The sequence below is a fragment of the Pholis gunnellus genome, assembly GCF_910591455.1.
Source record: "Pholis gunnellus genome assembly, chromosome: 14".
NCBI classification, from domain to species: domain Eukaryota; kingdom Metazoa; phylum Chordata; class Actinopteri; order Perciformes; family Pholidae; genus Pholis; species Pholis gunnellus.
Window position 1 is genome coordinate 5,181,694 of NC_136541.1, and position 24,231 is coordinate 5,205,924.

General features: G+C 43.5%; 4 protein-coding genes across 5 annotated transcripts; 2 read left to right on the plus strand and 2 right to left on the minus strand.

Moving 5' to 3' along the window:
• The first annotated feature begins 1,347 nt into the window (after nucleotides 1-1,347).
• efcab14 (EF-hand calcium binding domain 14) lies at nucleotides 1,348-5,325 on the plus strand. The gene is made up of 9 exons (XM_079173375.1): nucleotides 1,348-2,022; nucleotides 2,417-2,565; nucleotides 2,714-2,859; nucleotides 3,073-3,171; nucleotides 3,260-3,367; nucleotides 4,364-4,516; nucleotides 4,604-4,703; nucleotides 4,797-4,928; nucleotides 5,078-5,325. Exons 1-9 carry the CDS (start codon nucleotides 1,847-1,849, stop codon nucleotides 5,254-5,256), a joined length of 1,242 nt encoding a protein of 413 aa, XP_079029501.1. The 5' UTR covers nucleotides 1,348-1,846; the 3' UTR covers nucleotides 5,257-5,325.
• Nucleotides 5,326-6,608: 1,283 nt separating this feature from the next.
• znf830 (zinc finger protein 830) lies at nucleotides 6,609-7,825 on the minus strand. Its single transcript, XM_079173376.1, has one exon. It carries the CDS (start codon nucleotides 7,781-7,783, stop codon nucleotides 6,737-6,739), a length of 1,047 nt encoding a protein of 348 aa, XP_079029502.1. The 5' UTR covers nucleotides 7,784-7,825; the 3' UTR covers nucleotides 6,609-6,736.
• A 138-nt stretch (nucleotides 7,826-7,963) lies between these two features.
• LOC306706338 (ankyrin repeat domain-containing protein 13C-like) lies at nucleotides 7,964-16,716 on the plus strand. Its single transcript, XM_079173371.1, has 13 exons — nucleotides 7,964-8,757; nucleotides 8,869-8,910; nucleotides 9,665-9,769; nucleotides 11,602-11,687; nucleotides 11,916-11,961; nucleotides 12,112-12,178; nucleotides 12,319-12,463; nucleotides 12,547-12,678; nucleotides 12,988-13,149; nucleotides 13,256-13,335; nucleotides 13,447-13,545; nucleotides 15,183-15,283; nucleotides 15,363-16,716. Exons 1-13 carry the CDS (start codon nucleotides 8,388-8,390, stop codon nucleotides 15,491-15,493), a joined length of 1,566 nt encoding a protein of 521 aa, XP_079029497.1. The 5' UTR covers nucleotides 7,964-8,387; the 3' UTR covers nucleotides 15,494-16,716.
• A 322-nt stretch (nucleotides 16,717-17,038) lies between these two features.
• LOC306706340 (uncharacterized protein) lies at nucleotides 17,039-23,745 on the minus strand. Of its 2 annotated transcripts, none has more exons than XM_079173374.1 (12): nucleotides 23,443-23,745; nucleotides 22,189-22,322; nucleotides 19,598-19,713; nucleotides 19,269-19,349; nucleotides 19,125-19,162; nucleotides 18,912-19,045; nucleotides 18,718-18,796; nucleotides 18,510-18,629; nucleotides 18,337-18,426; nucleotides 18,165-18,233; nucleotides 17,838-18,015; nucleotides 17,039-17,616 (listed from the first exon to the last, which is right to left on the minus strand). In XM_079173374.1, exons 1-12 carry the CDS (start codon nucleotides 23,562-23,564, stop codon nucleotides 17,521-17,523), a joined length of 1,257 nt encoding a protein of 418 aa, XP_079029500.1. In that variant the 5' UTR covers nucleotides 23,565-23,745; the 3' UTR covers nucleotides 17,039-17,520. The 2 variants fall into 2 exon arrangements, with proteins under 2 accessions (XP_079029500.1, XP_079029499.1); XM_079173373.1 differs by having other exon boundaries at nucleotides 17,039-17,712.
• Between the last annotated feature and the right edge of the window lie 486 nt (nucleotides 23,746-24,231).

Genomic DNA, 24,231 nt, shown 5'->3' on the forward strand with positions numbered 1-24,231 from the left:
GTGGCATCATGCTATTATTGTGAAATGACAAGCATTGCCTTGGGAAAGTCTTTTCTGAAGATAATAAAGCATCAGCAGTAGGTCTTCGTCTCTTGCAACTCAATAACCAAATTCATACTGAGATGCTGAGGAGCATCCCGGTTCCTTTGTGAGCTAGTAGACTGGTCCAGTGTGGAGATTCCCATTCAGTGTGATTATTAATAGTATTGTGCTGCAGTAGTATGGGGCGGCCGGGTACATAAAGGAACATATTTTCAAAGCCAACAGCGGGCCAGTGGGAGTCCGTTTTCAAAGAGAAAGAGCTAAAGGCCAGTCTGCAGAGAGCCTTGCCTCCACTCCGTCCGTCTGTCTTGCTGGGTCGGCCCAATAGCGCTCCGGGTCAGCCGGGCCCCCGCTGGAGGAGCAGAATTGAAACAAACAATTAAATCCTGTTTCGTAGAATGTGCTGCTTTCATGAAAATATTATGTAAACACACTGACACAAAAATGACCTGAAGGGATAACATGTAGACAGAACAAAAGGCAAGCTACAAATGTGCAAACTATGGCTGCAACAATCTGTCAAATCATCACTTTGTCAATGCACAAAACATTACAGCGATTTTGATTTTTGATTCGTCGTTTGTTTTGTTTATCAGGGAAGAATGCCAAACATTTTCAAAAAGTATCACTTGCTGATTTAAAGGTAAAGATGACTTATCCTACTTTTCTCTGAGACCATTTAACTCGACTTTTGAAATTAGCCTCGTGATTCACCTTGCTATTCTAATAAGCAGAATAAAAGCTTAGTGCAAAAATATAATACACACTATAAAGAAGTGTGAGACCCCCCAAAAAAAGGGGAAATTAAAGTAAATTAAATTACCTTTGAAAGGGGACATACGATAAATTGACATGGGTACCGACTATAGCTTGGAACTAGCTATTGGGCACCAGACTTTGTTTCTAACAAGCATGGGCAAATTTAACTAGGCTACCAGTAATATATCCTGCTTTTATCGCATTGTTTTACATAACGTTAGTAATTATTTTATCAAGTTGCACACCAGGAGCCCTTCTCATTGTCTTTAGCTAGTTAAGAAAACTTCACCCAATTCTCTAATTTTCAGCTTTTTGCTCATTTGACTTACTTAAATTGTTCTTGACTTTCAGCATCGATGTGCACGGTCTGTCGGGGGCTGGTGTTGACGCGCTCTGTGTCGCTACCTGACAGCCCAGAGAACAGGAAGTTGTAGCTGGTGGTGTCGCGCTCTGAGTCGCTACCTTAACAGCACATAAACCGGAATTTGTAGCTTCCCGTTGCACCAATCAGCTGAGAGGTTACTCGGACGCTCCGCCCAAACAATACAGGCAGCAGGACAGATTTCTGAAAACACACTGCCGCATATTATGATTTTACGATAGACGGATTTTATTTATCTACTTTAATACTTTAAGTAGTGTTTTTCAAATCGAGTGACGTCAAGGTATTTTCAAACCTCACTGAGACGATATGATACTTCCGGACAGCACAGTAACGATAGTCAGTCCGTGTTAGCTACCGTTAGCAATCAGATGCTAACCGAGTTACCTAACCTGTGTGACATCCCGTCAACTGGTAGAAAAAGTTGTTTTTCATAAGCTTTTTGGGAGGGTACCGTAATGCCAATCAGCTGTTGAACAACCAACTGACAAAGTCCGATGTGTTTGTTAGCAACGTTGCGTGGTTTAAAATTCAAGCTAGCCAGAGAACACTGAGTTAGCTTAGCTGCTACAATAAACGACAACATCCACCAAACTGGACAAAACTTTGGAATTTGTGGGGTTTAAATCGGGCTCGACGGGTTCGCTGACCCCTCAGAAGAAGATGAAGAAGCGGAAGGAGCTGAACGCCTTGATCGGACTCGGAGACAGCAAGAGGAAGAAGACCAAGAAGGGGACAGGTCACCGGCTCCTCCGCACCGAGCCGCCGGACTCCGAGTCCGAGTCCAGCTCGGACGACGACGAGTTCAACAACATGAGCAGCGGCGCGAGCGCTGGGAAGTGAGTGGTGATCAGTTTAAAGACGTTTGTTGTGCTCTAAGAGATACACGGGGTGTGTTTTTACTCATTGGCGTCATTAATGTGCTGAAAAATTACAATAAAGTCTTTCATCTTGAATTTAGTTTTTAGTCGAATAACAAACTAAGAACTTGTTCAGCCTTTTTATTTCTGAAGCTGATATCAGCCAAATCCAGAAATAATCAACACTATGTTCAGCATGATTGTTGATATGATATATTCCACCAGTATATACATAATAAGACACAATTTATTTACTAGTAATCCTCATAATTCCCACGTCACAGAACGCAGTCTTCTTAAAATACCTTCCTTCATTAATAATGAAGGCGGCTGCAGATGTAATCTGACATTACCACGTTGCTTCTCTTCACAGAAGAAGCTACACGCAGTGCTGCACCGTGTGCTACCCCTTGTTTCTGTTCATTGTACTGGCCGCCTGCGTCATGGCCTGTGCTGGACTCATATGGATGCAGATTGCGCTGAAAGAAGATCTGGACTCACTGAAAGAAAAGCTGCACAGCAGTAAGACTCGCCGTCACACACAGTTACCTTGTGACGGGTCATAAAAAGCTGACTGCACCAACACTTAAACATTTTATATCCCCGTTGCTCGTGCATTCCTTGGTCTTTATCGCTGCTTTCTAACTTACTGTAATGCTTTTCGTAACAGTGGAATCCAGCCAGAAGGTGTCATCGAGTGAAATACCAAAACTAAGCGAGGACCTGAAAAACAAGGACAGGAAGCTCGAGGACATCGAAAACGGGGACAAGGGGTTGAGCAAGCTCTGGTCGAACCTCACAGAAATGAACAGGAAGGTCAGTTGGTTTTGAAGCTACCATAACATTCATATTGTCACACACACACCAGAGCTCATGACAAAGTGGTGGAGAACATCTACACTCGCGGCAGTTGGCCGTACTTTAATTAACGTTCATGCTGCACAAGCTGTCTTTGGAAGTAGCTATGTAGAATGCTGATTCTGTTGTAAGAGGTGTAACTGAATATTCCGTGTCGTTTCCCTCCTGCAGATCAGTTTGCTGGACTCTGCAGTGAACCATTTAAAGGCCAACTTGAAGTCGGCTGCTGACTTAGTCAGCCTCCCCACGACTGTGGAAGAGCTTCAAAAGGTAGAGACGCAGCCGAATGGAATAAAGGGAGAAGTGTGGTGGAGAATCTTTTGTTGTTGTGCATTCAAAACGTGTTTTTCTCTTCCAGAGTGTTGCTACTATTGGCAGCACGCTAACAAGTGTGCAGCACGATGTGAAGACTATGCAGGCTGCGCTTGAAAACCAGAAGAAAGAGGAAGAGTTGAAGAAGACAATGGTAAACTCAACACTTGTTTTTACAGCATTGAGAAGCAGAATAGTCGAAGAGAATCACTTCACTTTTCAAACTATGTTAAAGAATTAAGATGTCAGTGCAGTGTTTTGGGCAGATAGCGATCATCACAGGAACCTGAAGCTGTGTTCTTTGTAAATAGAGTACAGGGCTGCAAGCGGTTTTCTTCAAAGATGTTTCACGAGTCAAAATTAGATTTCACTTATTTAGTTTGACGGCTTGTCTTTATTTATTTACATCTCTACGCTCCCTGCACATATGGCTGGAGGCTGCTTTTCTCATTTATTATTAATGCGTGAATGTATGCTGAGCGGTGTTTATAACATGAGCTAACAGTACATTTTGCTGAAGTGAAAAGGTTGAATAACATGGCGTGCTAACGTCCCACTCCTCAGTTCCCAGCTGTAGTGTCGCTTCTGCATATTTGTTACACTCAGAATTAAGACAGATTTACTTAAATATGGCCAAAATAATTGTGTTGGTGAAATAAATGTTGGCTGAGCCGCTCAACTGCACCACGAACGTAAACCTGATTCCTTAGTTTATTGTTTACCCTCACGTTGCTGAATGTTTCTGCACTTCTCGTCAGGCTCACGTTGACGGAGCCGTCGGGTTAAGAAGGTCCCGTCACTTCTTGGATCCATGCGTCGGCTTTTCATTCATAATTCATGAAACAAGTGCCAATCTATTTTGGGAGCTTGAATGCTTTAGTTCGCTGCGTGAAACTAGGTCAAATATCTGAGACATCTGCAGAATGTTTTTCATAAGCAAAATAGGATGTCAAAGAGAGGACCGGCAAATAATCCTACACTCATATCATCTTCACACCGTGACTTTGTCATGGGGTCAGTGATGAATTACTCGTTGGCTGAGATCTCCGTAGTCTTCTAACTTTGGACTGATCGGATGCCTACAAGTCAAATCCCATTGAACAGTAAACTGCAGGTTGCTTTACATGGATTGTTTGTTTTGTTGTCGCAGGACATCACAGAGCTGAGGAAAGCAGTGAGTGAGGCGAACAAGACAGAGGAGCTGCGTCACACACAGACCGACGAGCACGTCCACGTCCTGCTCGCTACGGTGGCAGAACTCCAGCAGAGAGTGTCGTCATTAGAGAACGGCTCAAAGAGAAGCGTGAGTAATGTGAATCTGTATTACAGGTAGCCACGGCTGGGAATCACTTAACGCATTTTACGTTTCATCTCTTCATCGGCTTCACAGTCAAAGAACGATGAGGCAGCAGAAATCACCAGTGAACGTCCAGCAATCGATGCGGCGAAAGAAGCGACTACAACCAAAGCAACACCGGGGGATGTGCAAGGTAGAGTTTACGACAAAGCACTTTATGACGGCGTGTTTCTTTGCCCCGTGTTCCATTTAAATATGAATTTTTTTCTCTGCTTTATTCTCACAGAGGTATCCACACCACTGACAGAGCCTCAGACAAGCAGACGCCCACGCTTCGTAACTCCAAACCGCTCTAAGAGAGACGCTGAGACGGCGTGCCCGAAGAGGGTGTTCCTGCCTGGAGTCAGTTCTCTGAAAGGTGCACATTACCGATCCCGTTTTATGTGTCAGCATTCATTAAAGGAATAGTGTAACGTTTGGGGAAAATACATTTATTTGCTTCCTTGGCGACATCGCCAACAGCTGTCGTCTTCCAGTAAATGTAAGGCATAAAACTTTCTTTTTCAGACTTGGAGGACATCTTCCAGCAGGAAGGCGTTGGACGCGACTCCCTTGGATTGGACTACCGCGGCCTGAGGAGAGTGTTTAAAAAGCCGCATCCCAACGCTCGTACCATGGAGTGCTTCGACAAAGACGGAGACCAGCGGTTCTCCCTGATGGAGCTGAGCGCTGCTGTGGGTTTGTGAGCACATCGTCACTGACGGCAGTGAACAGTCTTCGAACAGCCAGCGGGGTTCTGGGAGTTTGAAGTACCTGACCTGTTTTCTGTAATTGCTGCACTTTTGTGAACCGAGTATTTATCATACCGATTGTGGAACAGTGGCGCTGGCATGCCCCATACTCACCCCCCCCCCCCCCCCCCCCCCCCCCCCTCCTCCTCCTCCTCCTCGGTCTATTTCAACACATCATCCACAAAACATGCGCTTCAAATTTTTAAATTCATCCAAATCAACCTGTGTGCAGAATAGTCCGCTCTCATTTTAGCTCATTCCGTGGTTTACATGAATCCCGTTTTCCGCCCTCAGCTCCCACTCAGTTTCTGCACCTTTTGTTCTATTTCGTTTCCAGTCCATCACATCTTGACGTCACGTGTTTGTGTATTTAGCTTCTCTGGAGGCTAAACGTGTCGTTCTACTTCCTCAGCCATCAACATCAACATCAACATCTGGAACAACTCCACGAACCGTATTTATAGAACCTGAGATAGAATTTTAGGAATGTTTACAAATTATTACTAGAAACAGTTTTTTGTGAGTGGTTTGTTTTGTTTTTAGTCAGACTCCTAACTTAACTGAAATACATATTTGAGCTAAAGAGTGAGGATTTCTATCTGCTCAGTGTTTCTCTCTTTTATTTTCAGTTAGTTGCTACATTCTGATTGTTTGGTTTCTGTACATTTGTTTTCTGCAGCTTTCCGTTCTACACGTTTTGAAGGGCTATGAACACTTTGAATCATTTTGAGGGTTTTGAAGATATAACAAATGAGGCATATGTAGCAATAACAAAATGACGTAGATATTGCTGGTTTAGAATGGCCGTAGACGGAGCTCACGATGTGTAACAGGTAGTACAAGAAGCACTGACCATCAATCTCGACTTGATTCATTTTATTCCATTTTTATGGGCTTAATAATGGTGTATTTACACACATTTGTCATACTCAAACATTGTTGTACTCTGTAAAAATGGTTTAAATGTATTCTCAGAAACTATCTAGTGAAAGGGGGCCGGTAAAAAGTTTCTTTACGGTCTTAATCTTAACATTGTACATTTTTTAAATAATTGCGTTGTAATTTGCATGTTGCTTATAACGTAACATGAACACATTATTTATATAAAGTCAACAGTTTTTGCAGGACAATGTAACAGCTTTGGCCATCATGATGTAGATGGAATAGGGTCCATGCTGCTGCTGCTGTACTTTGGGGGGAATTCTATGAATGTGGGTTTTTTTTTGTTTGAGCACCAATGAATAAACAAAGTTAAAAAGGTTTGATTTGTGGTTCCTTTAAGTCATGAAGTGAGAAACCTTTGTCCAAACAGTGGCATCACATTTAATCCATATAACAAAATATGTGAAGAGGCGTTAACAAACATATTTACAACAGCTGACAGACCCAAAGAAAACACACGCACACGTGGCTTCTATGTGAGCTTCAGAGAGACTCAGGCCAGAGCCCCTTTAGCCCTCCAGTCGTGGGCCAGAAGCCCCAGCAGCTGGTCTTCATCCTCTTCCTCATCGCTGCCATCTACCTCCATTTGTTCCTCCTCGCTGGGCAGCACCTTGCTCTTCACCACGTCCCGCTTGTCTCTCAGCACCTCGACGCGCCTGTAACACTCGATTTGTTCATCTATCTCGTCAATCTGTCGCTCGAGGCGGCCCTCCTCGTCGTCTTCCGCCACGATGGCGTCTGACTTGGTGTTCACCTGTCGTATCTCCTTCTGAAACTCGTCCCACTCCTTGTCCATGTGATCTTTGGGCGCGTCGACGTTGCGCACTTTGGCGTCTCTCACGGGGTCGTCGAAGAAGCCCTCCGGCAGCGCCTCGGCGGTGTTGTCCTTCTTCTCCGCGCTCTTCTCCTGCACGTTTTCAGCCGCTTTCAGGATGGATCCCGAGTGGGAGATCGCGGGCGTGGACGGGATGGAGCTGTCAAAGAAGTCATCGGGTAGTCCTCCAGCTTCAGTCTCTTGAGGAGCGGGGTCTGCGGCTCCTGCAGGACCTTCCATCTCCGCATCTTTCTCCTCATCGTCGCCATCATCATAAACTCCAGCCAATAGACTCAGACCGGCGGACGTTTCAGTAGAAACGGTTCCCTTTTTGTTGGGTTTCTCAAAGAAATCTCCCGGAAGCCCCGAAGACGACGCAGACTGACCCGCACCCGACGAGGGCTTCACTCTTTTCCCGTTGGCGTCCTCGTTGTCCTTTGCTTTCCTCTTCACAGGTTGGATCTGTGGTGTCACTGGTTGAATCTTTCCTCCCTTCAGCTCGGCAACTTTCTCTTTATGCTGTTTTCCGAGAACATGCGCCGGCCACAGTAGCTCGGACTTAACGTGCACATTGCACAGCACACAGCTGAGGTGCTCGAGACTGTTGTATTTAGCAAAAGGAGACTCCACGCGCTTCTTGTCCGTTGTTTGTCTTTGTTTTGCCCTCATCAAGCGTCGGAGTTCCTCTTGATTCACTATTTTCTTCCCCTTCTTTGAGGATGCCATTCTTGACAACAACAACGCAGCTCGCTAGCTTAGCTACTTTATTGCGATGAAGTACAAAACGCGTCTCAAGAAGATGACGTAGACGGGCTACGAACTCGCGTTCAAACTGTTGCGTCGAGGAAGAACTATCGCGAGATTTTCCGCTAGCAGAGCCGTTAGCTCAGAGGGTTTATTGTACCGTCCAGTCGTCCGCCTGAATTTTGCCGCAAAGCAAACGGAATCGATCCCATAACAACGTAAATCAAAGGAGCGACAACGATGTAGTCTGTCATTCGTTTTCATTCTTATCTGTGTGTTGATTTAGCGTGTGTATGTTCTGTGATGTTTAGCATTATTTTCTGATTTCATCGCCGCACCCTCCATATTCATTATTTTTATTGTGGGCTAGCTAGCTTTGAGCTAAGCTAACTGTGGAGCAGCAGGTGTAACGTTATTTGAATAACGGAGAGCAACCAGCTAGCTACTGTAAACGCATCACTGCTGTCTTAAAATTGCTTAAGAAGCTTATTTTAAAAATCTAATTTGGTTCCGATTAATGCAACATCTTGCACCAGAGTGTAAGTTTACGCAATAACGTTATTTAGATAACGTTACGGTCGCCACCATGACGGGTGAGAAGATACGCACCCTTCGAAAGGACCACAACAAACCAAACAAGAATGAGGAGATAAGGGACACGTGCGAGGAGACCTCTAACGGGACCATCCCTAACGGGACCGGGAACCACTTCAAATCCAACAAGGTTTATCAGAAAGCTGTCAAAACCTCAGCACAGCAGCACAATGAAAACAACATCAACGGCAATCCCTCACCCATTGACACCATTGTCAACAACACCGACGACAACAAGAACCCAATAATCCTGACGAGTGAGGACCTGGAGTTCCCTGTTCACGAGTGCGTGTTTAAAGGAGATGTGCGTCGGCTCTCCTCTCTCATCAGGACCCACAGCATCTCTCAGAAAGATGTACATGGTGAGCTGTTTATGCATTACATAGCAGGCCTCTCTTATCACACGTGGACTATTATTTGTGTTAATATTTATATGTAATGGAGGAGATCATCTCAACATGTTTCTCTTTCAGGTAACACACCTCTTCACCTGGCTGTGATGATGGGCCACAAAGGTAAAACTGATGAGACATTTATTTTGTATTAATCTAAACACCCTATTGTCATACAGAGGATTTACCAAAATAAACCAAAAAAAGCTTCTTGTATGGTAATCTACCCGTCTACCCAGAAAATGACACTAAATCTGCTGTGCATGGCCTTTGATCTGTGATAATGAGGCTTTACTGAGAGAGCACTTGACACCCTCATTAAAGGCCCTTTTTAAAATCACTTCAGCTCCTCCTCCCTTTTTTTGGAGTAGCCTTCATACTCATGCTGCACTCATCACGTCTTAACTGACCACTCGCCGTCCTGATTGGTTAATATTCTACAATACTGTTCGTATAACAAAGGATTTAATTTAGAGAAATCTACATAGATGACTGATTACATGCAATGCAGCCAATATATAAGGAAATGGATACTTTTTTTTTTTCCAGTGCAGAATGCATGCAGTTAATTATATAGGCCATAATCACAAATCAGGGTTTTACAATCTGTACAATATACGACACCCTCTATCCTAATAAGACAATAAGCAATTTGGATACTGACAAAGCAAAAAACGTGAGCAATAATAGTGGAACAGAGGAAGTGTCTCACCTCCAGTACAGAAGTAGTGGAAGGTGGTGGTACTACTGTTGATGCTGACCTTTAATATTCAAATCTTAACATTTGGCATGGCTGCTCAAAACAACATGGAAAGAAAATTGGTGACAACAAACAGACGAAATCCCATTTGTCTCTGATAACAGTTTTTTCTTTCAGAGTGTGCCCTCCTCCTACTGGCCCACAACGCTCCCGTAAAGATAAAGAATGCCCAGGGATGGAGCCCTCTAGCAGAGGCCATCAGCTACGGCGACAGGCAAATGAGTAAGTTCAGTCAACACTGCTCTGAATAGCCGTCTGCTGTTCCGGGGGGGGGGGGTCATATTTGGATGAGTTTGTGGTAATCTCAGCGTCAAACATTCACTGTTCTAACGGTTAGCTTCAGGCCGGTCTGATGGGATTATGACTGCTTCATGCTGCTGTCAGCTTTAGTCTCTATTTGTCATATAGTCATTGTGACTTCTGGTACAGCTCTCTGTATGAATGATAATATTGTAGCAGAGGTGGTGTGTTCAGGAAGAATTGGATTTGGCTGAATTGTTCTGCTCTTTCTTGTGTGTTGCCAACTGAATGATAGAATATATTGTCCTAATAAAGAAGGAAACAGTGATTTTATTATTTCTCATAGTTGATCAAATACTAATTTTAATTTTGCAGAGAGATTTTGCGGCGGTGTAGTTTAGAGTCTGTTCGGTTACCTCTGTGCACTCATGTGGGGGATGGAATCAGTGTTGTTGCCCACAGTTGAAATCCAGTCAGGATGCAGAGAGCATCTGAAGATGGCATAAGAAAGAATGACAACATTTTCAGTTTTAACTGATAAACCATAAACAGTACTACTTCCATATTATGCTTAACAATGTGTACATCATTGACAAAGTGTAATTTCATTCATTCCTCTTCGTTTTTTGACACGTTAATGGTGTGAAAAGGCAAAGGGGTCCGAAGACTGTTGGAGGTCTGAACATTTAAAGGACCTTTTTACGAGTCATTTAGAAATGTTTAAAGACGGTCGGTCGGTCGGTCCGGCTAAAAAGCTAAAAGTGTGGATTTTCTCTGAGTACTCGTCATCCAGATGTGCTGGAACGCCGCCGGGATGACGGCTTAGTGTTGGGAAGCGCTGAGCTTACAGCCCGGTCGCTCCTCTGCTTAATGATGCCACTGCTTTTAGATCGGAGAGTCAAATGACATGTGAAAGGCACCAGCTAATGCCTCTGGGATGAATCCACTGCTCCCTCCTTTTTTACATGTGATGTTCATTTTGTATACTTAACTAAAGATAAAAGAAAATATAAAGGCCAGGCGAGTGTCTAAGAAAGAAGGACTAAATCTGTTTTTGTGACAAAGCTGCGCTGACATACTTCTGTTATTACTGTTTGGCTGTAGAGATAAGCTAACTGTGAGTTATCAGCCTCCTGTGCTGGAGGTTGTGAGGCCCCAGCACTTTGAGGAATGACCCTCAGCCTGGTTAGTATGCGTCGTGAGTCTCCGCTCCTGCTGTGGCCGCCTGGCTTGGGACTGGGACCAGGAGCTCTGCTCTGAGAAGGTCACCCCCACTCACAAGGGTGAAGGGGGGGGAGGCAGAGAGGGGGGGATGGGTACACTCACAACGCCAAGCAAAGACATGTAAAGAAAGACGAGGTGTTTAGATCTCTGGGTAAATAAAACGCATCTCACAGCTGGCTATCGCTTAGTGCCGAGGACAAGTCATGCTCGATATCAAACACAGCTTTTTCACGAAACACTGCAGTCCTGTCATCGGTCATCACTTTTTCCCCCCGCGATTACACATGTGCACGTTGCTGCCGAGCTGCAGCGAGCGCCTCGTCGGCACTTCTCCGCTCAGTCACGTCCGATGTTTCCTCTGCGTGAAGATGACCAGGATGCATCATATGTCGAGTTGTCGTGTCAGTCTGTGAGAGAAGGAGCTGCACTTCATGATATCAATATGTCTGTGATAAGAGCGGTCGACTCATTATTTCAATATTCCAGTCAGAGCAGTGGGAGGTACAAGTTGTGCACCTTGTTTAGCGTCATTCAAAGGTGATGTAAAGACATTGAAAGTGTTTTTTTCTTTCTCCTCCTCGTTTCCTCAGTCACAGCAATTCTGCGGAAGTTAAAGCAGCAATCCAGAGAGAGCGTGGAGGACAAGAGGCCAAAGTTACTGAACGCTCTCAAGGAGGTGAGGAGCCACATTATCTCGCTGCCACAACAAACCCAAGTTTGCGGCCGCGTTCTTTTTGCATCGCTGAAGTTTCACTCATTTGTATTTTGAAAAATCTCTGCAGGATTCGATTTGCATGAATGACTTCTGTCCGTCCTAGAGTGTGCATATTAACTGCATAATGTGAAATCTTCTCTGTACATCGGTTGAATCACTCAGTCACACGTGTTTGTGTTTTATTTGTAGCTTGGTGACTTTTATCTGGAGCTGCATTGGGACTTTCAGAGCTGGGGTGAGTTTTTTTTTTAAATATTTCACACACACAAGAAGTTGTTTACATACCAAACTCTCAACAATTATTACAACGTTGATAATTAATGAGACCAGCTAAACGATTGTATTAAAGATAAATGAGTTATTCACTCTCTCTTCTGTATTTCAGTGCCTTTGCTGTCCCGGATGCTGCCGTCTGATGCCTGTAAAATCTACAAGCAGGGGCTTAACATCAGGTAACCGTGTCCCACAGGAGAGAATCTAACTGCGTTTCTGAAGCAGCAAATAGTCGACATCCAGGTCGAGGACTTCTTTTAGATCTAAAAAGTAGGACGAAACAATCGTCTCACCCCCCCTCTCCTCTCTCTCGATTTAGGCTCGACACCACTCTCATAGACTTCACTGATATGAAGTGTCAGCGCGGAGATCTGAGCTTCATTTTCAACGGCGAGGCCGCGTCCTCCCAGACTTTCGTGGTTCTGGACAATGAAGCAAAAGTGTACCAAAGAATACACCACGAGGTGAGCGAGCGGTACGACCTCACCTCTGCTTCACGTCCGCTGTTTAGTACGAACCGCCTCACCGTCTTTGTCTCGCCCTCAAGGAGTCCGAGATGGAGACCGAAGAGGAGGTGGATATTCTGATGAGCAGCGACGTCTACTCGGCGACTCTGTCCACCAAGTCCATCAGCTTCTCACGCAGTCAGATCGGCTGGCTGTTCAGAGAGGATAAAACGGTAACCAGTACTAAAAACACATTCAACAGCAGAGAACGACTAAATATTCACAGTAGGTCTTTTACAAAGTCATTTTGCGAAAATATGAAATGAGGCCTAGCTGAAATATATCGATGAAATGAAGCTACGTTAGCTGCACCGATATCGGTCCGATACTGACTCAGATAGCCTGATCGGGTATGGAAGGCAAATAAAATATCTTCTGAGAAATTAGAACAGTCCTACCCTCAGGCTGCCCCTCCGTAGTGTTGGGTTAATTCACAGGATAACTCGTGATGAAACACCAACACCTTCTGGTTTTCTGTGCAGGAGAAGATCGGAAACTTCCTGGCTGACTTCTACACGGTGAACGGTCTGGTGCTGGAGTCACGGAAGCGGCGGGAGCACCTGAGCGAGGAGGACATCCTGAGGAACAAAGCCATCATGGAGAGCTTGAGTAAAGGAGGCAGCATCAGTGAACAGAACTTTGAGGTAAGAGAGGAACAAATCACAGTTCTGACTCTATCCACCAATGGTTGATAGTAATGGTAGCCTGATGACTGAATACGCCCACTCACCGATACTCTCGTGTCCCCAGCCGGTGAGACGGACGTCCCTCACAGCTCCAGACCCCAATACTATTTCTTGGGAGGAGTACATCGCTGCAGAGCAGGGGAAGTGAGTATCTTTGTCTCCAGCACAAATAGAATTCAGTAGAGATGCTGATTATTAAATCCACGTCAAACACCAAGAATAGAAGTCAATGTCTTTTGTGCGTTTTGTCTTCAGGCCACCTCATCTTGGTAGAGAGCTTGTGTGTAAAGAAAGCAAGAAGAACTTCAAAGCTTCTGTAGCCATGAGCCAGGACTTCCCTCTAGGCATCGAGTCGTAAGTACATCCCTCCCTCCTCAGACGTCGGTACAAAGCTCGCTGCACAGTCTGATCCCCGACGAATACGCTTGGATTTTAGGAAACGGGTAATGTAGAGATGGAATAATGCAGATTGGGTAGATGCAGATTGTTTGGGGGGGGGAGACACTGATGAGATGATTGCAGAATAAACCGCCTCACCATGTGACAACATGTCAGTGTTTTGAATGTGCAAGCTGATGGTAAATGTAGATATGGGAGCCTTTACAGGGTTATAAGGCTGATAAACACATCTAGTTTAAAAAGCCAATAACAATATATCGCCTGACATTTTTGAACAACAACGTTATTAAAGATGACCAAGATAAGGACTGTGCAGGACATTTCACAGATAAAAACCGGTCGCCGCTCTCTGGTGGACAAACTCTGTAATGCCGTTTCTAAATGACCTAATTCTTTTACTTTTAAACTGTAATCTCTCCCTGCTGCTGGTTATCCATCTGCACAAGCTTTCTCTTAGTCTGGTGATGGAAGTGTCAATCACAACACTACTTTTAATGACCAATGATTGCCTTGAGAGGAAAAAGTTGTTTCTGCAAGAACCCATATTTATGTAAAAGATGGGTTCATAGAGGGGAAACAAGGGGATTTTAAAGGATAAGGCGTGTTGCACTGAGTAGACGAGGATGCAGGATGCAGGATGTAGGATGCACACAGGATGTGGGTTGGGTTTTGACTGTAATGGGTTACCGGGACATTATGTAGTAAATTGCGTTATCTCCTCTACTGAATGAACCTTAATGGAGCTGGAATAAAACCCCAGCCTTTATGATGGCTAATGTTTCTTTAATGTCATTTTCTCCCCTTCTGTGCTTTGTAATGTTAGAAATATGTTGTACGTACTTCTGTTCAAATGTTCACTTTAATGTAATTAATCACCAAAGCGAGACAGAGAGACGAGCTTTGAGTCTCAGCCCCACTAGTTCTCATTCTAACCATTTATGTAGAATTTTTAAACTGGGATGTAGTGTGATAGCAGACAAGTGTTTGTCTGGACTCTGAGGGCGAGGAATGAGAACCAGGAAACAAATGGTTCATTTAATCCAGTGGTTTCCAGCCTGGGGGGTGGGGGACCAATAGATACATTTGAAAGTTGGCAGGATTATTCAGGTTACACCATCGTAACGTCAGCATGTTGGCGTTTTCATTGTGAGCATGTTAGCATGCCGACGTTAGCATTTAGCTCATAACAGGCACACAGAGCTGCTAGCAGGGCTGTAGACATAACTGGACATACGCGACCTGTGACGAGGGATTGGATGTTGGTGTTTTATTCCACACTTTTTACATAAAGATTCTTTATTTATTCATGATTCAGACTGCAACTAACAATTATCTTGTCGATTATTTTCTCCATTAATATATTAGTAGTTTAGTCTATAACGTGTCATAAAATGTCAGTTTTTCCCAAAACCTGAGATGACATCATCAAATGTCTTTTTTTCACATTTAAGAAGCTGTTGTTGCATCTCTCCTCAAGACATCAAATTGCAGTTGTGACTTAATCCCATTTTTTTTGTTCCGATTTTTGGGAAACGTTGGCAAAGAAAAGACGGTGAAATAAAACTGCTGACTCACTGTTCTTCTGCCTGCAGGTTACTAAACGTGCTGGAGGTCATAGCCCCGTTCAAGCACTTCAACAAACTCCGGGAGTTCGTTCAGATGAAGCTTCCACCGGGGTTTCCCGTCAAACTGGGTACGTGCGTCGTCCTCCCGCTGCGTTCCTGTGAGTGGGCGATCTCAGAGTAACACGTTTTCATCTCTCTCTCTCGCAGACATCCCCGTCTTCCCCACGATCACAGCTACCGTCACTTTTCAGGAATTCCGCTACGACGTATTTGAAGAGTCTACTTTCGTCATCCCGGCCGAATACAAAGAAGATCCCAGTCGCTTCCCCGACCTCTGACCTGTAAACACATCTGACACAAACAGGAAGTGACCGGCGAGCTTATCTGTATTTCAGAGGTGGGGAAACAAAAAAAAAAAAGAGGAATCCTGTATTGTTTTATTGCTACATATATATATATATTATCTGTTTTTAAAAAGGGGAACTGGTTTTATTGATCAGTTATTGTTCACTTTTGCTGATGGATCCAAAGCGAATCGATGCAAACAGATGTTACAGAGCGCTATCTGACATATAGATGCATATCGGCAGTTCTTAGTGAAATGAGTGATAAGCTTTCATTGTACTCACTGTTCACCTGAGCCGTACCACATGCTGCTCCGTGCTGCTGCTGTTTCCTGTGAACGCTGTCAGAAGACATGGCCTGGACTCTTCTTCATCATCTCTATTTTAATATCTATTATTATCTTCTCCAAGGACTGATTACTCAATTCTCATCCTAAACTACACTGACACCGTCATCTGTAAATGTACGTCTCATCTGTAATTCGTAAGAAGAAAATATAGCTATAATCCTCAAACTGAGCTTAATATTCATTCATAAATGATGTATTATATGGAGTGAAGGAGTGAAACACTGTGTAGCAATACATTTCCAAGAATGTTTTAAACCATGTGGGAGAAGGTTCAGCATAGAAACACATCTACAGTTCGATATCTCCGCCTTTTTTCCCCGTGCGGGACGCGACCTGCTGCGTTTTCAGGTCTGCTCACGTTACCTCTCGGCTGTCACCGTGTCTGTCGTGATCGTATGAAGTCTGTGCTCTGTGTGAGTGGATCGTCGTGTGTGTGTGGGGGGGGGGAGAACCCAGATGGGATATCAGGTAAACTGTTCTTAGTTTCATACTGCACTGATATTAAGTATATTTAAGGCATGCTATGGCTGCGTCGGCCTACTGGTTCACATGCATCTGTCAGCTGTATTCTCTGAGCGTTTGTCATTTTACCTGCAGACTTATTAAGATTAAGGGATAAACTGTAACACTAACACTTTGGAACACCTTGTGCTTATAAAGTCTCTCCTTGATGGTAGTCTGCGCATATTTCTCCAGTTTCTTTTTCAATCCGAGGCGAGTAAACTAAACTGTGAAGTTGAAAATTGCTGGAAATAATCTGATGCATCGAGTTGACTCTAGCTTCAGTTTACATGTACTGCAACCATACCTACTTCACTTCCCTTTAAATAAAGCACCAGCATCATGTTTCAACTGACTTTGTGAAAGTATAATAAAGACAGTATTCCTTATTGTACTGGGAGATATGAATTTGTCAACCGTCCGCATTTTACTACACAGGGCTGCGTTTCTGCTTTATGGCAATATTTTAAAATGGTTTTTGAATCAATGAGATGAGGTACTTTTCCACTCAAGTAGATGCCAATAATTTGATTGTTTAATCTATAAGAAAAAATAGTGAACACTCAGATATTCAGTAAACTAATTGTTGACGAGGAAATGATAAGACATTTAATGATGAATCGTTACGATAGTTGCAGATTCGTGGTCTGTTTAGTGTGCTTATTAACAATTTCTCGACATCTTGTTTCTTCCAAATAGGCTTTATTATAAAAGAAATCCTTGATAAAACAATCAACACTTTCAAATAACAAGAAACAAATGTATTTAACTGTTTCGAGGAGGAGGAGGGTTGGGGGGGAGGGGGGAAGAGGCCTGAACAACACACCACGACACTAAACAAAAATGTAAAAGATACAATATGTGAAAAAGTGACAAAACCTGACAACACAAGCTCAAGGAAAGCAAAGCCTACTTCCAGTTTGAACCGACTACATCTGTAGAGCGCGTGGGTACTTTGAAGCAATGTGACGACGTCATCGGGGAAAACTCTCAAAAGAGTCGATGACTTCTGTGTGAAAGATCCATACATTTGACGCTCACTTCACATTTCAGATTAACCCCAGTAGGGAGGAGGAGGAGGAAGGGGGGTGGTGGTGGTGATGAGGGGGGAGGGGGGGGAGTCGCAACATGTTTACAACCAAAACGGAGGGACAATGAAGGACGGACCACCTAATCGCTGACATCCATGTCCTCTTCGTGGTGATCGTCGGCTCCGTTAACTTTGGCCTGCTTCACAGGCCGCGACGTGCCGTTACCTTCTACAGACTGAGGAGACAAAGCAGAGTCGTCAGAATCCTTCCTGTCCTCCCTCTCCTTCCCGCTGTCATAGCCTTGTTCTTCCTCATCATAATCTCTGGTGACCTATGAAAGGAAAACCAATGGATGTGACGGTGTGACGCATAAAAGATCCCCAGACTAGTTTAAACAGCAACGCTTAGGTTAAGTGTGTAAGAGTGACGACGGTGTGTTAAATACACTATACTGACCTTGACGTCTCCCTTCTCTCCGTCTGATTTCCTCTCCCGTTCCCGTTCCCGGTCCCGTTCTTTGTCCTTACTTTTCTTTTTCTTGCTGGCGGAGCGCTCTCGTTCCTCACGACTGCGGTCTTTGTCACCCTTGCGCTCTTTGTCTCTTTCCTTGTCCCTTTTCTTCTCCTTCTTGTGTCTGTGGACGGTTGGAGAGGAAAAGTCAGGCATGTCATGAAATGCCCCGGATGTACCAACACAAAGGATATTTACTTTGTGTTGGTCTGGACCATAAACATCATTACAGATTTGAGCATTTTAGTTGATATGTCACAGAAACACACCAACCTTCGAGGAGATGGAGTCCTCTTTTTGGGAGGAGGAGATCGGCTATGGCTTCGACTTCTCTTGCGCCTCCTGTGTAGCAGGACAGAAAACAGGATTTGGTAGCTGCAATACAAACGTTTGTATTTTTGAATTTATTTCGGCCTGATCACACCAAGCCCTTCGCTCTACTCACCGGTCCACGCTGTGAGATCTCCTGGCTGTGCTGTAGCTCTTAGGTGGTGTTTTGGATCTTCTTCTGCCTGAGTCCTCTTTCTTTCTATCTCTGTGGACACATTTCAGATCTCAGAACAGCTCAATCACATCTTTAACCGTTGCTGGCGTGAAGCACTGATGCAGCTAACCCACCTGGATCTGCTTGGAGATCTCCTGCTTTGGTCTCTGGAGTCGGTGTGTCTCCTGCGAGGGCTTTTGGAGCGCCTCTTGTTTCTGGAGTTTGATCGTCGCCGTGATTTGCTCCTAGTTCGCCTGCGACCACAAGTTCACTCCATTTAACTTTACTCTCATAACAAAAAAAGCTTCTTCTTCTCTTCAGATACTTAACAGTAGTGATCACCTGTGTCTGGAACGTGATCTGGACCTCCTCCTCCTGGACCTGGACCTGCTACGAGAGCGCTTCTTTTTGCTTTCCTTATCTGCAGGACAGAAACCATCTCTTAGTATTGTCAAGATACAACAATACAAAAGGACCTTTAGGAAAATGCTGAAAACTAGAACAATAAGTCTTCCTCCAAACATTAGCACACTTACTTCCAGGTTCAATGGCAGCAGAAATGAGCGACTGGGCCTCTCTGACTCTCTTCATGGCCTCTTCGATTTCCTTATTAGAAGCGTCCGCCTTCAGACTGGCACTCAGGTTCAAGCCTGCAGCCAAAGGATTCAGTCTGAACAAAAGAATATCGGTTAGTCGACTCATCGTTGCAACAAACTCATCTATTCCTTTAAAACTGCATTCAGACTTACTTTGGATCTGTCATGAACTTCAACAGCTGGTCAGCAGCCTGTGAAAGAAAAAGAGGGAAGATGGTAAAAGGTTTGTCGAATCGAACATACTGCACGTCTAACTTTACAGGTTTTGGAATATATTTGCTTCTCAGTGCCTCTCACCTGTGGATTCATATTGGCTCCTGGGAATCCAAATGCAGCCATTGCATCCATGTTCGGAACACCGAAAGGGTTTCCTCCCATCTGGAATAAAACCAAACATACATGAGCGTGACGGTGCTTTTGTTATGCCAGCGTATTGCTGAGCTATTGAGCGTTAATTTACTCAAAGTGGTATTAATATCATCAAGGGTGCGGCCATGTTTTCAGTTCCAAACCAGCACACAAAAGACATCACCCACAAACCACTGTGTTGCACTACCATTGTTGAAATTGAATACAACGTGGCAACATAAATTGAACTTTCCGCAGTATAGTTTTGGAAGTCTTACCCCTGGATTGGAGATGGGATTGGGCGTTGGGAGAAGTCCTCCTCCTGGCAGAATTCCTGCTACAGCGTTTGCTGGCGCCAACAGTGACAAAGCTTTAGCCTCATCAGGAATAGATCCTACAGAAAAATAAAAACCGGCATTAGGAGAGAATCTCCACACACTTCAACTACAGAGAAGACACTTTGGAAAAGACAAAGAAAAAAAGTCTTCACACTGCAATTCCTCAAATTAGGTTCAACAAAATGGTTACCTTACAGATCAGAGAAGAGTTCCCTTAATTCAACATAATCATTGCAGTGACTTAACTATTGCTGGAATATATCACACTACTCCAATGAACACTGCCAAGAGTATATCACCTGAAAGTGTTTTTTAAGTCATGAACCAAACGTTAGCAAGCACAGCTGCTTCTCCAGTTGGGTGAGCCCTCATTTTTCATTAAGACGTTTACTGAAACAAGCGACTCACGCTGGCGGCTTCGCTACTAAAAGCACACAGAGAAAAATCGAGATACAAACAACAGAGAGAATTTTAGGGATTTGGCAAGAACACTATACAAGCTATCAGTGTTTACTTACCAAAAACACAAATGTCAGAGCATATAGTGGCATGTACTAAATGACAATAGCAGAATTCAGGGTGGGTAGCGTGTCTGCCGTACATCATTATTCTAGCATCCTTACCTGCTTCAATCAACCAAACTTAGGCAGAGGACTGGTGTGGTCAGTCTGCGCTACCAGTCCATTTAAAAGATAACGGCATCATCTTTATTTGCATTTTGCCACTGATTGTATTTTCTTTTTTTAAAATGCCAAATTGTGACAAATAAAACACCTCATAATCATCTCACAATAAAAATCCACCCCCAAAAAAACAAGTCTTTCACAAAAAGACATGACGTAAATACGGACACACAACAATGACAACATGTAAATATAGGAGCACACTGAAGAGAGAAATTGCTGCAGGAGACAAAACTGTTGGATGGTATTTTCAGCAGGGCCTGGTTTACAGGACTGGCTGAGCCAGGAAAAAGAACTGTAAAACACAACAACAAAAGAAGACCACTGTTAAAGAGAATATATTTGACCAACATCGTGTCATGTTGGGCGGGCATCGTAAGACAACGTGGCGATTAATGAAGATAACCAATCAATGACTAGAGTTCCTTGGTTAAGTATGTGCAGAGTCAGCTGCCTGGGCATTGAGTGATGAAGCTATTATTAACACCCAGTGTCTTTGTATTGGCTTTTAACACCAAACCTGAATAACAAATGGATTATTCTGAGAGTTAATTGACATATTTGAATAAGGCTGGCGATATAACAGTTACTTTCTGCTCTCAGCCATGATCTCACTCGTTACCACTGAAATCTTTAAAAACAGGTCACAGATATACCATTTGATTCTTTATACAAAAGACTAAGACTTCCTAAAACAACAGAAGTTTCTCATACAGCAGTAAAAAAAAAAGTGCATTTGCTGGGGACTATTTTCAGTGGCGGACTAATACGTCAGTGGCATTGACTGAAAATAAACTACAATGCATGCGCTCATCATAATGAACAAAAAGGTCACCCGGTGCAGCAGTGTGGCTCGATGATGTACTTTTAATGGTTGTTGGTCAATGATGGTCTTTTAGTCTTTTCATGGGATGGTTAACACTTAAAGAATAAATGCCAGCCTTATCCATTGAGGAACAATTCTTTCGCCATAAAATGGCAAAGCAGCATTCAAAAGTGTTGCAAACAATGCAAAATGAGCACCGTTTCAGGCTATGTCCCTGCTATCTGAGCTTTGTACCTTAAACTAAACCACCTAGAAAAGATCAATTAGACAGAAGGAAGGGGAAAGAGAAGGCAGAGAAAGAATAGAGGACACAAAAAAGAGCGGGTGGGACTTGAATGCTTGCTGGCCTTTGCAAATGTCTACAATCCCCTGTTGGCAGGCAGAGGACCACTTTCAGCCATCAACGAGGGGGCTGCTTTTGCCTTCTTCACTACAAAAATCACACACACACACATACACACACACACAAATAACAGAGAGAAGTTTAACAGAGGATAGTCCAATATGGGGGAGAAAATAAAATGCATATGGTTAAGAGTTTCAACAACTTCACTTCACTGCGGCGCCCACAGCTTGGCAATGTTCAACTCCTAATCTGTAAAATGTCTGTCAAGCAGATTTTGGTATACTGTGATTTCTACATGCACAACCGATTATTGTTTAGGCAGAGACATATGTGGGACGCTTGATATGTATTTGCCCAAATAAATAAATTCCAGTTTATCAAAAGAGTTGCATCGTGGTGGTAAAACAGACATGGGATGTGCCACCACAGTATACCAAAAATCTGACAATAGACGCCTGTTGAAGAACTTCTCATAGACAATGGGAAGGAATGGAATAAACAATATCATTGAAATTATCTTTAAAGAGTTCATATAAACAGAGCAGGGTGAGTCGACTTGTGCAATTCACTAATGGGAAAGCCCAGATTAAATGCTTTTTACTCTTTTACATTTTCACTATTCATGCCATTCAATCAACAAGGACCACTCACACGTGGAAATAATGACGTGACAAACCTTCGGCGAACGGGACCACAATCAGCGCTCTGTCCACAAACACGGTGTTAGTCAGATGCTGAGACACTCCGACGGACTCCGGCTCCTGGAACTTCACAAAGCACACCCGCGATGTCACCGGCATCTGAGAATCACTATTGAGAGGAAGTCACAAATATTATTATTATTATCCAGCATGAAATCACAGACAATCATCCAAACAATGCATCTTTGTTTGTGCTGTCTGTTGACAGTGTGATGTTGTCAAATCATAACCACGGGCATGAAAAAGCATTCAGTGCATCGCTCAAAAAGAAAGCATCCACACACACACACAATACTGCAATAATGATAACAAATACATATCTTAGACATTAGGGAGGGTTTGAGCTGCTCTTCCCTGCTCCCCATAAAACCAAGGCTAGGGTCAACAATCAGTAAAAACGTTATGATTGTAAGTAAAATTACAAGACAAAAAAAAAGACACATTTGAAGGTACTGCTTTAAAGTAGGAGATACTATGCAGAACTGAAGTCTATTTAATAGATCATCACATTTAACGCAGGCTCATTTTCTGTTGATTTACTCGTCTATTATGGAGGGAAATGAGAAATATTCTGTTTCTAAAATGTGTGAATCTGCTGCTTTTCTCTTTTCCATGTCTTTGGGTCAAGTTACCAGACCTCACCATTTTGAGTTTTCTCGATGAATCCAGAAAACAATGAATATCCCAATCAATAATTAAACATTAATAGATTATATGCACAACGTTAAAATCATGATAGTAAGAGAGAGTCAACACTGAGACGGGTTACCTTGTACCTTTTGTTTTATATAATTAAGAGACATCAGAAGACAATAGATCCAACATGACTCTACTCATTGTGAGGATTATTTAACTTTCTGCCTTTGCCGGAGAGAAGAACACAAAACCCCCAAACACTCAAATTAACACGAGACGTTGTATTCGTTGCCCTATTTAAGCCTCTACTATTTCAGTTGACCCTTCATCACAAGCTACACCTACGGGTCGTTTAAAGAAACGTGTGTGTGCCGTTACGTTGAATAGCGAGTCGGTGTTAGGTAACGTTATTAGGCTAACGTTAACTGTTAGCTACTGTTAGCTACAATCATGGTTAGCATGCTAGGCCCCGTGGTTAGGCCTCGTTAGGTTTCAATCTGATAACAGTCTCCCTGTTTCGAGAAGACAAACAGCTAATATGTGACTTCACCGCCATCACAGTAACGTTATATCACCAAAATAAGTCAACTCACTCTGGTGGAAACAACTTCAGTTCTTCGATAGTTCCCAAAAAGCCGAACAGAGTTCTCATCTGCTCCGATGTTGTGCTCGGCGACACATTGGTCACCTGGACCACCTTCGTGGTGTAATTCATCTTCCCCGATTAAAAGCCGCTCAAACAGCAAAGCCCACCGTCAACTACTAAACTTAAATGAAAGTCGCGGTTCTCCGCTGGTTGTTTTTAGCAGCTTGTTTAGGAGGTAAATGGCGGACTAAACGCTCGGAGCTAGCTATCGTCTACGTCAACAGGCTGTAGCATACCGCCGCCATATTGTTTACTCCGAACGAAGTGCGCATGCGTTTAGTTGACCTGCCTTACTGTGAGAGCAATGTCGATATTTTCACAACAACATCGCAGGTTAATTTAGGTGTATTACTATATTTAGTTTCGCCTCCTCTGATCCATTAATCTAATATTAGCCTTGCACAGTAGCCTGCGCGAAACTGATACCACGTTTGAAAAGTTTTGACCATAAACCAACCAACAGAGGTCTCCCTTTCCTTTATAGAGGATTATAAACAAGTACAACAGAGCAGAGCCATGGTTATATCTCCTATCATTCAATTGTTTCTGATAACGTCTTCGTTGTATGTAGACCTATCTGAATAAACATGTAGCGGTTCATTCTTGGCCTTGGAAATAGTAGTTTGACTAAAACAATCCCAACTCAAGCGGGTTATTTTTGCTCTCAAACACACACAGAAACACTACTTTTCTACTACTATTTCCCAAACTTCTCAGGCAAGAATATTTTCATGTC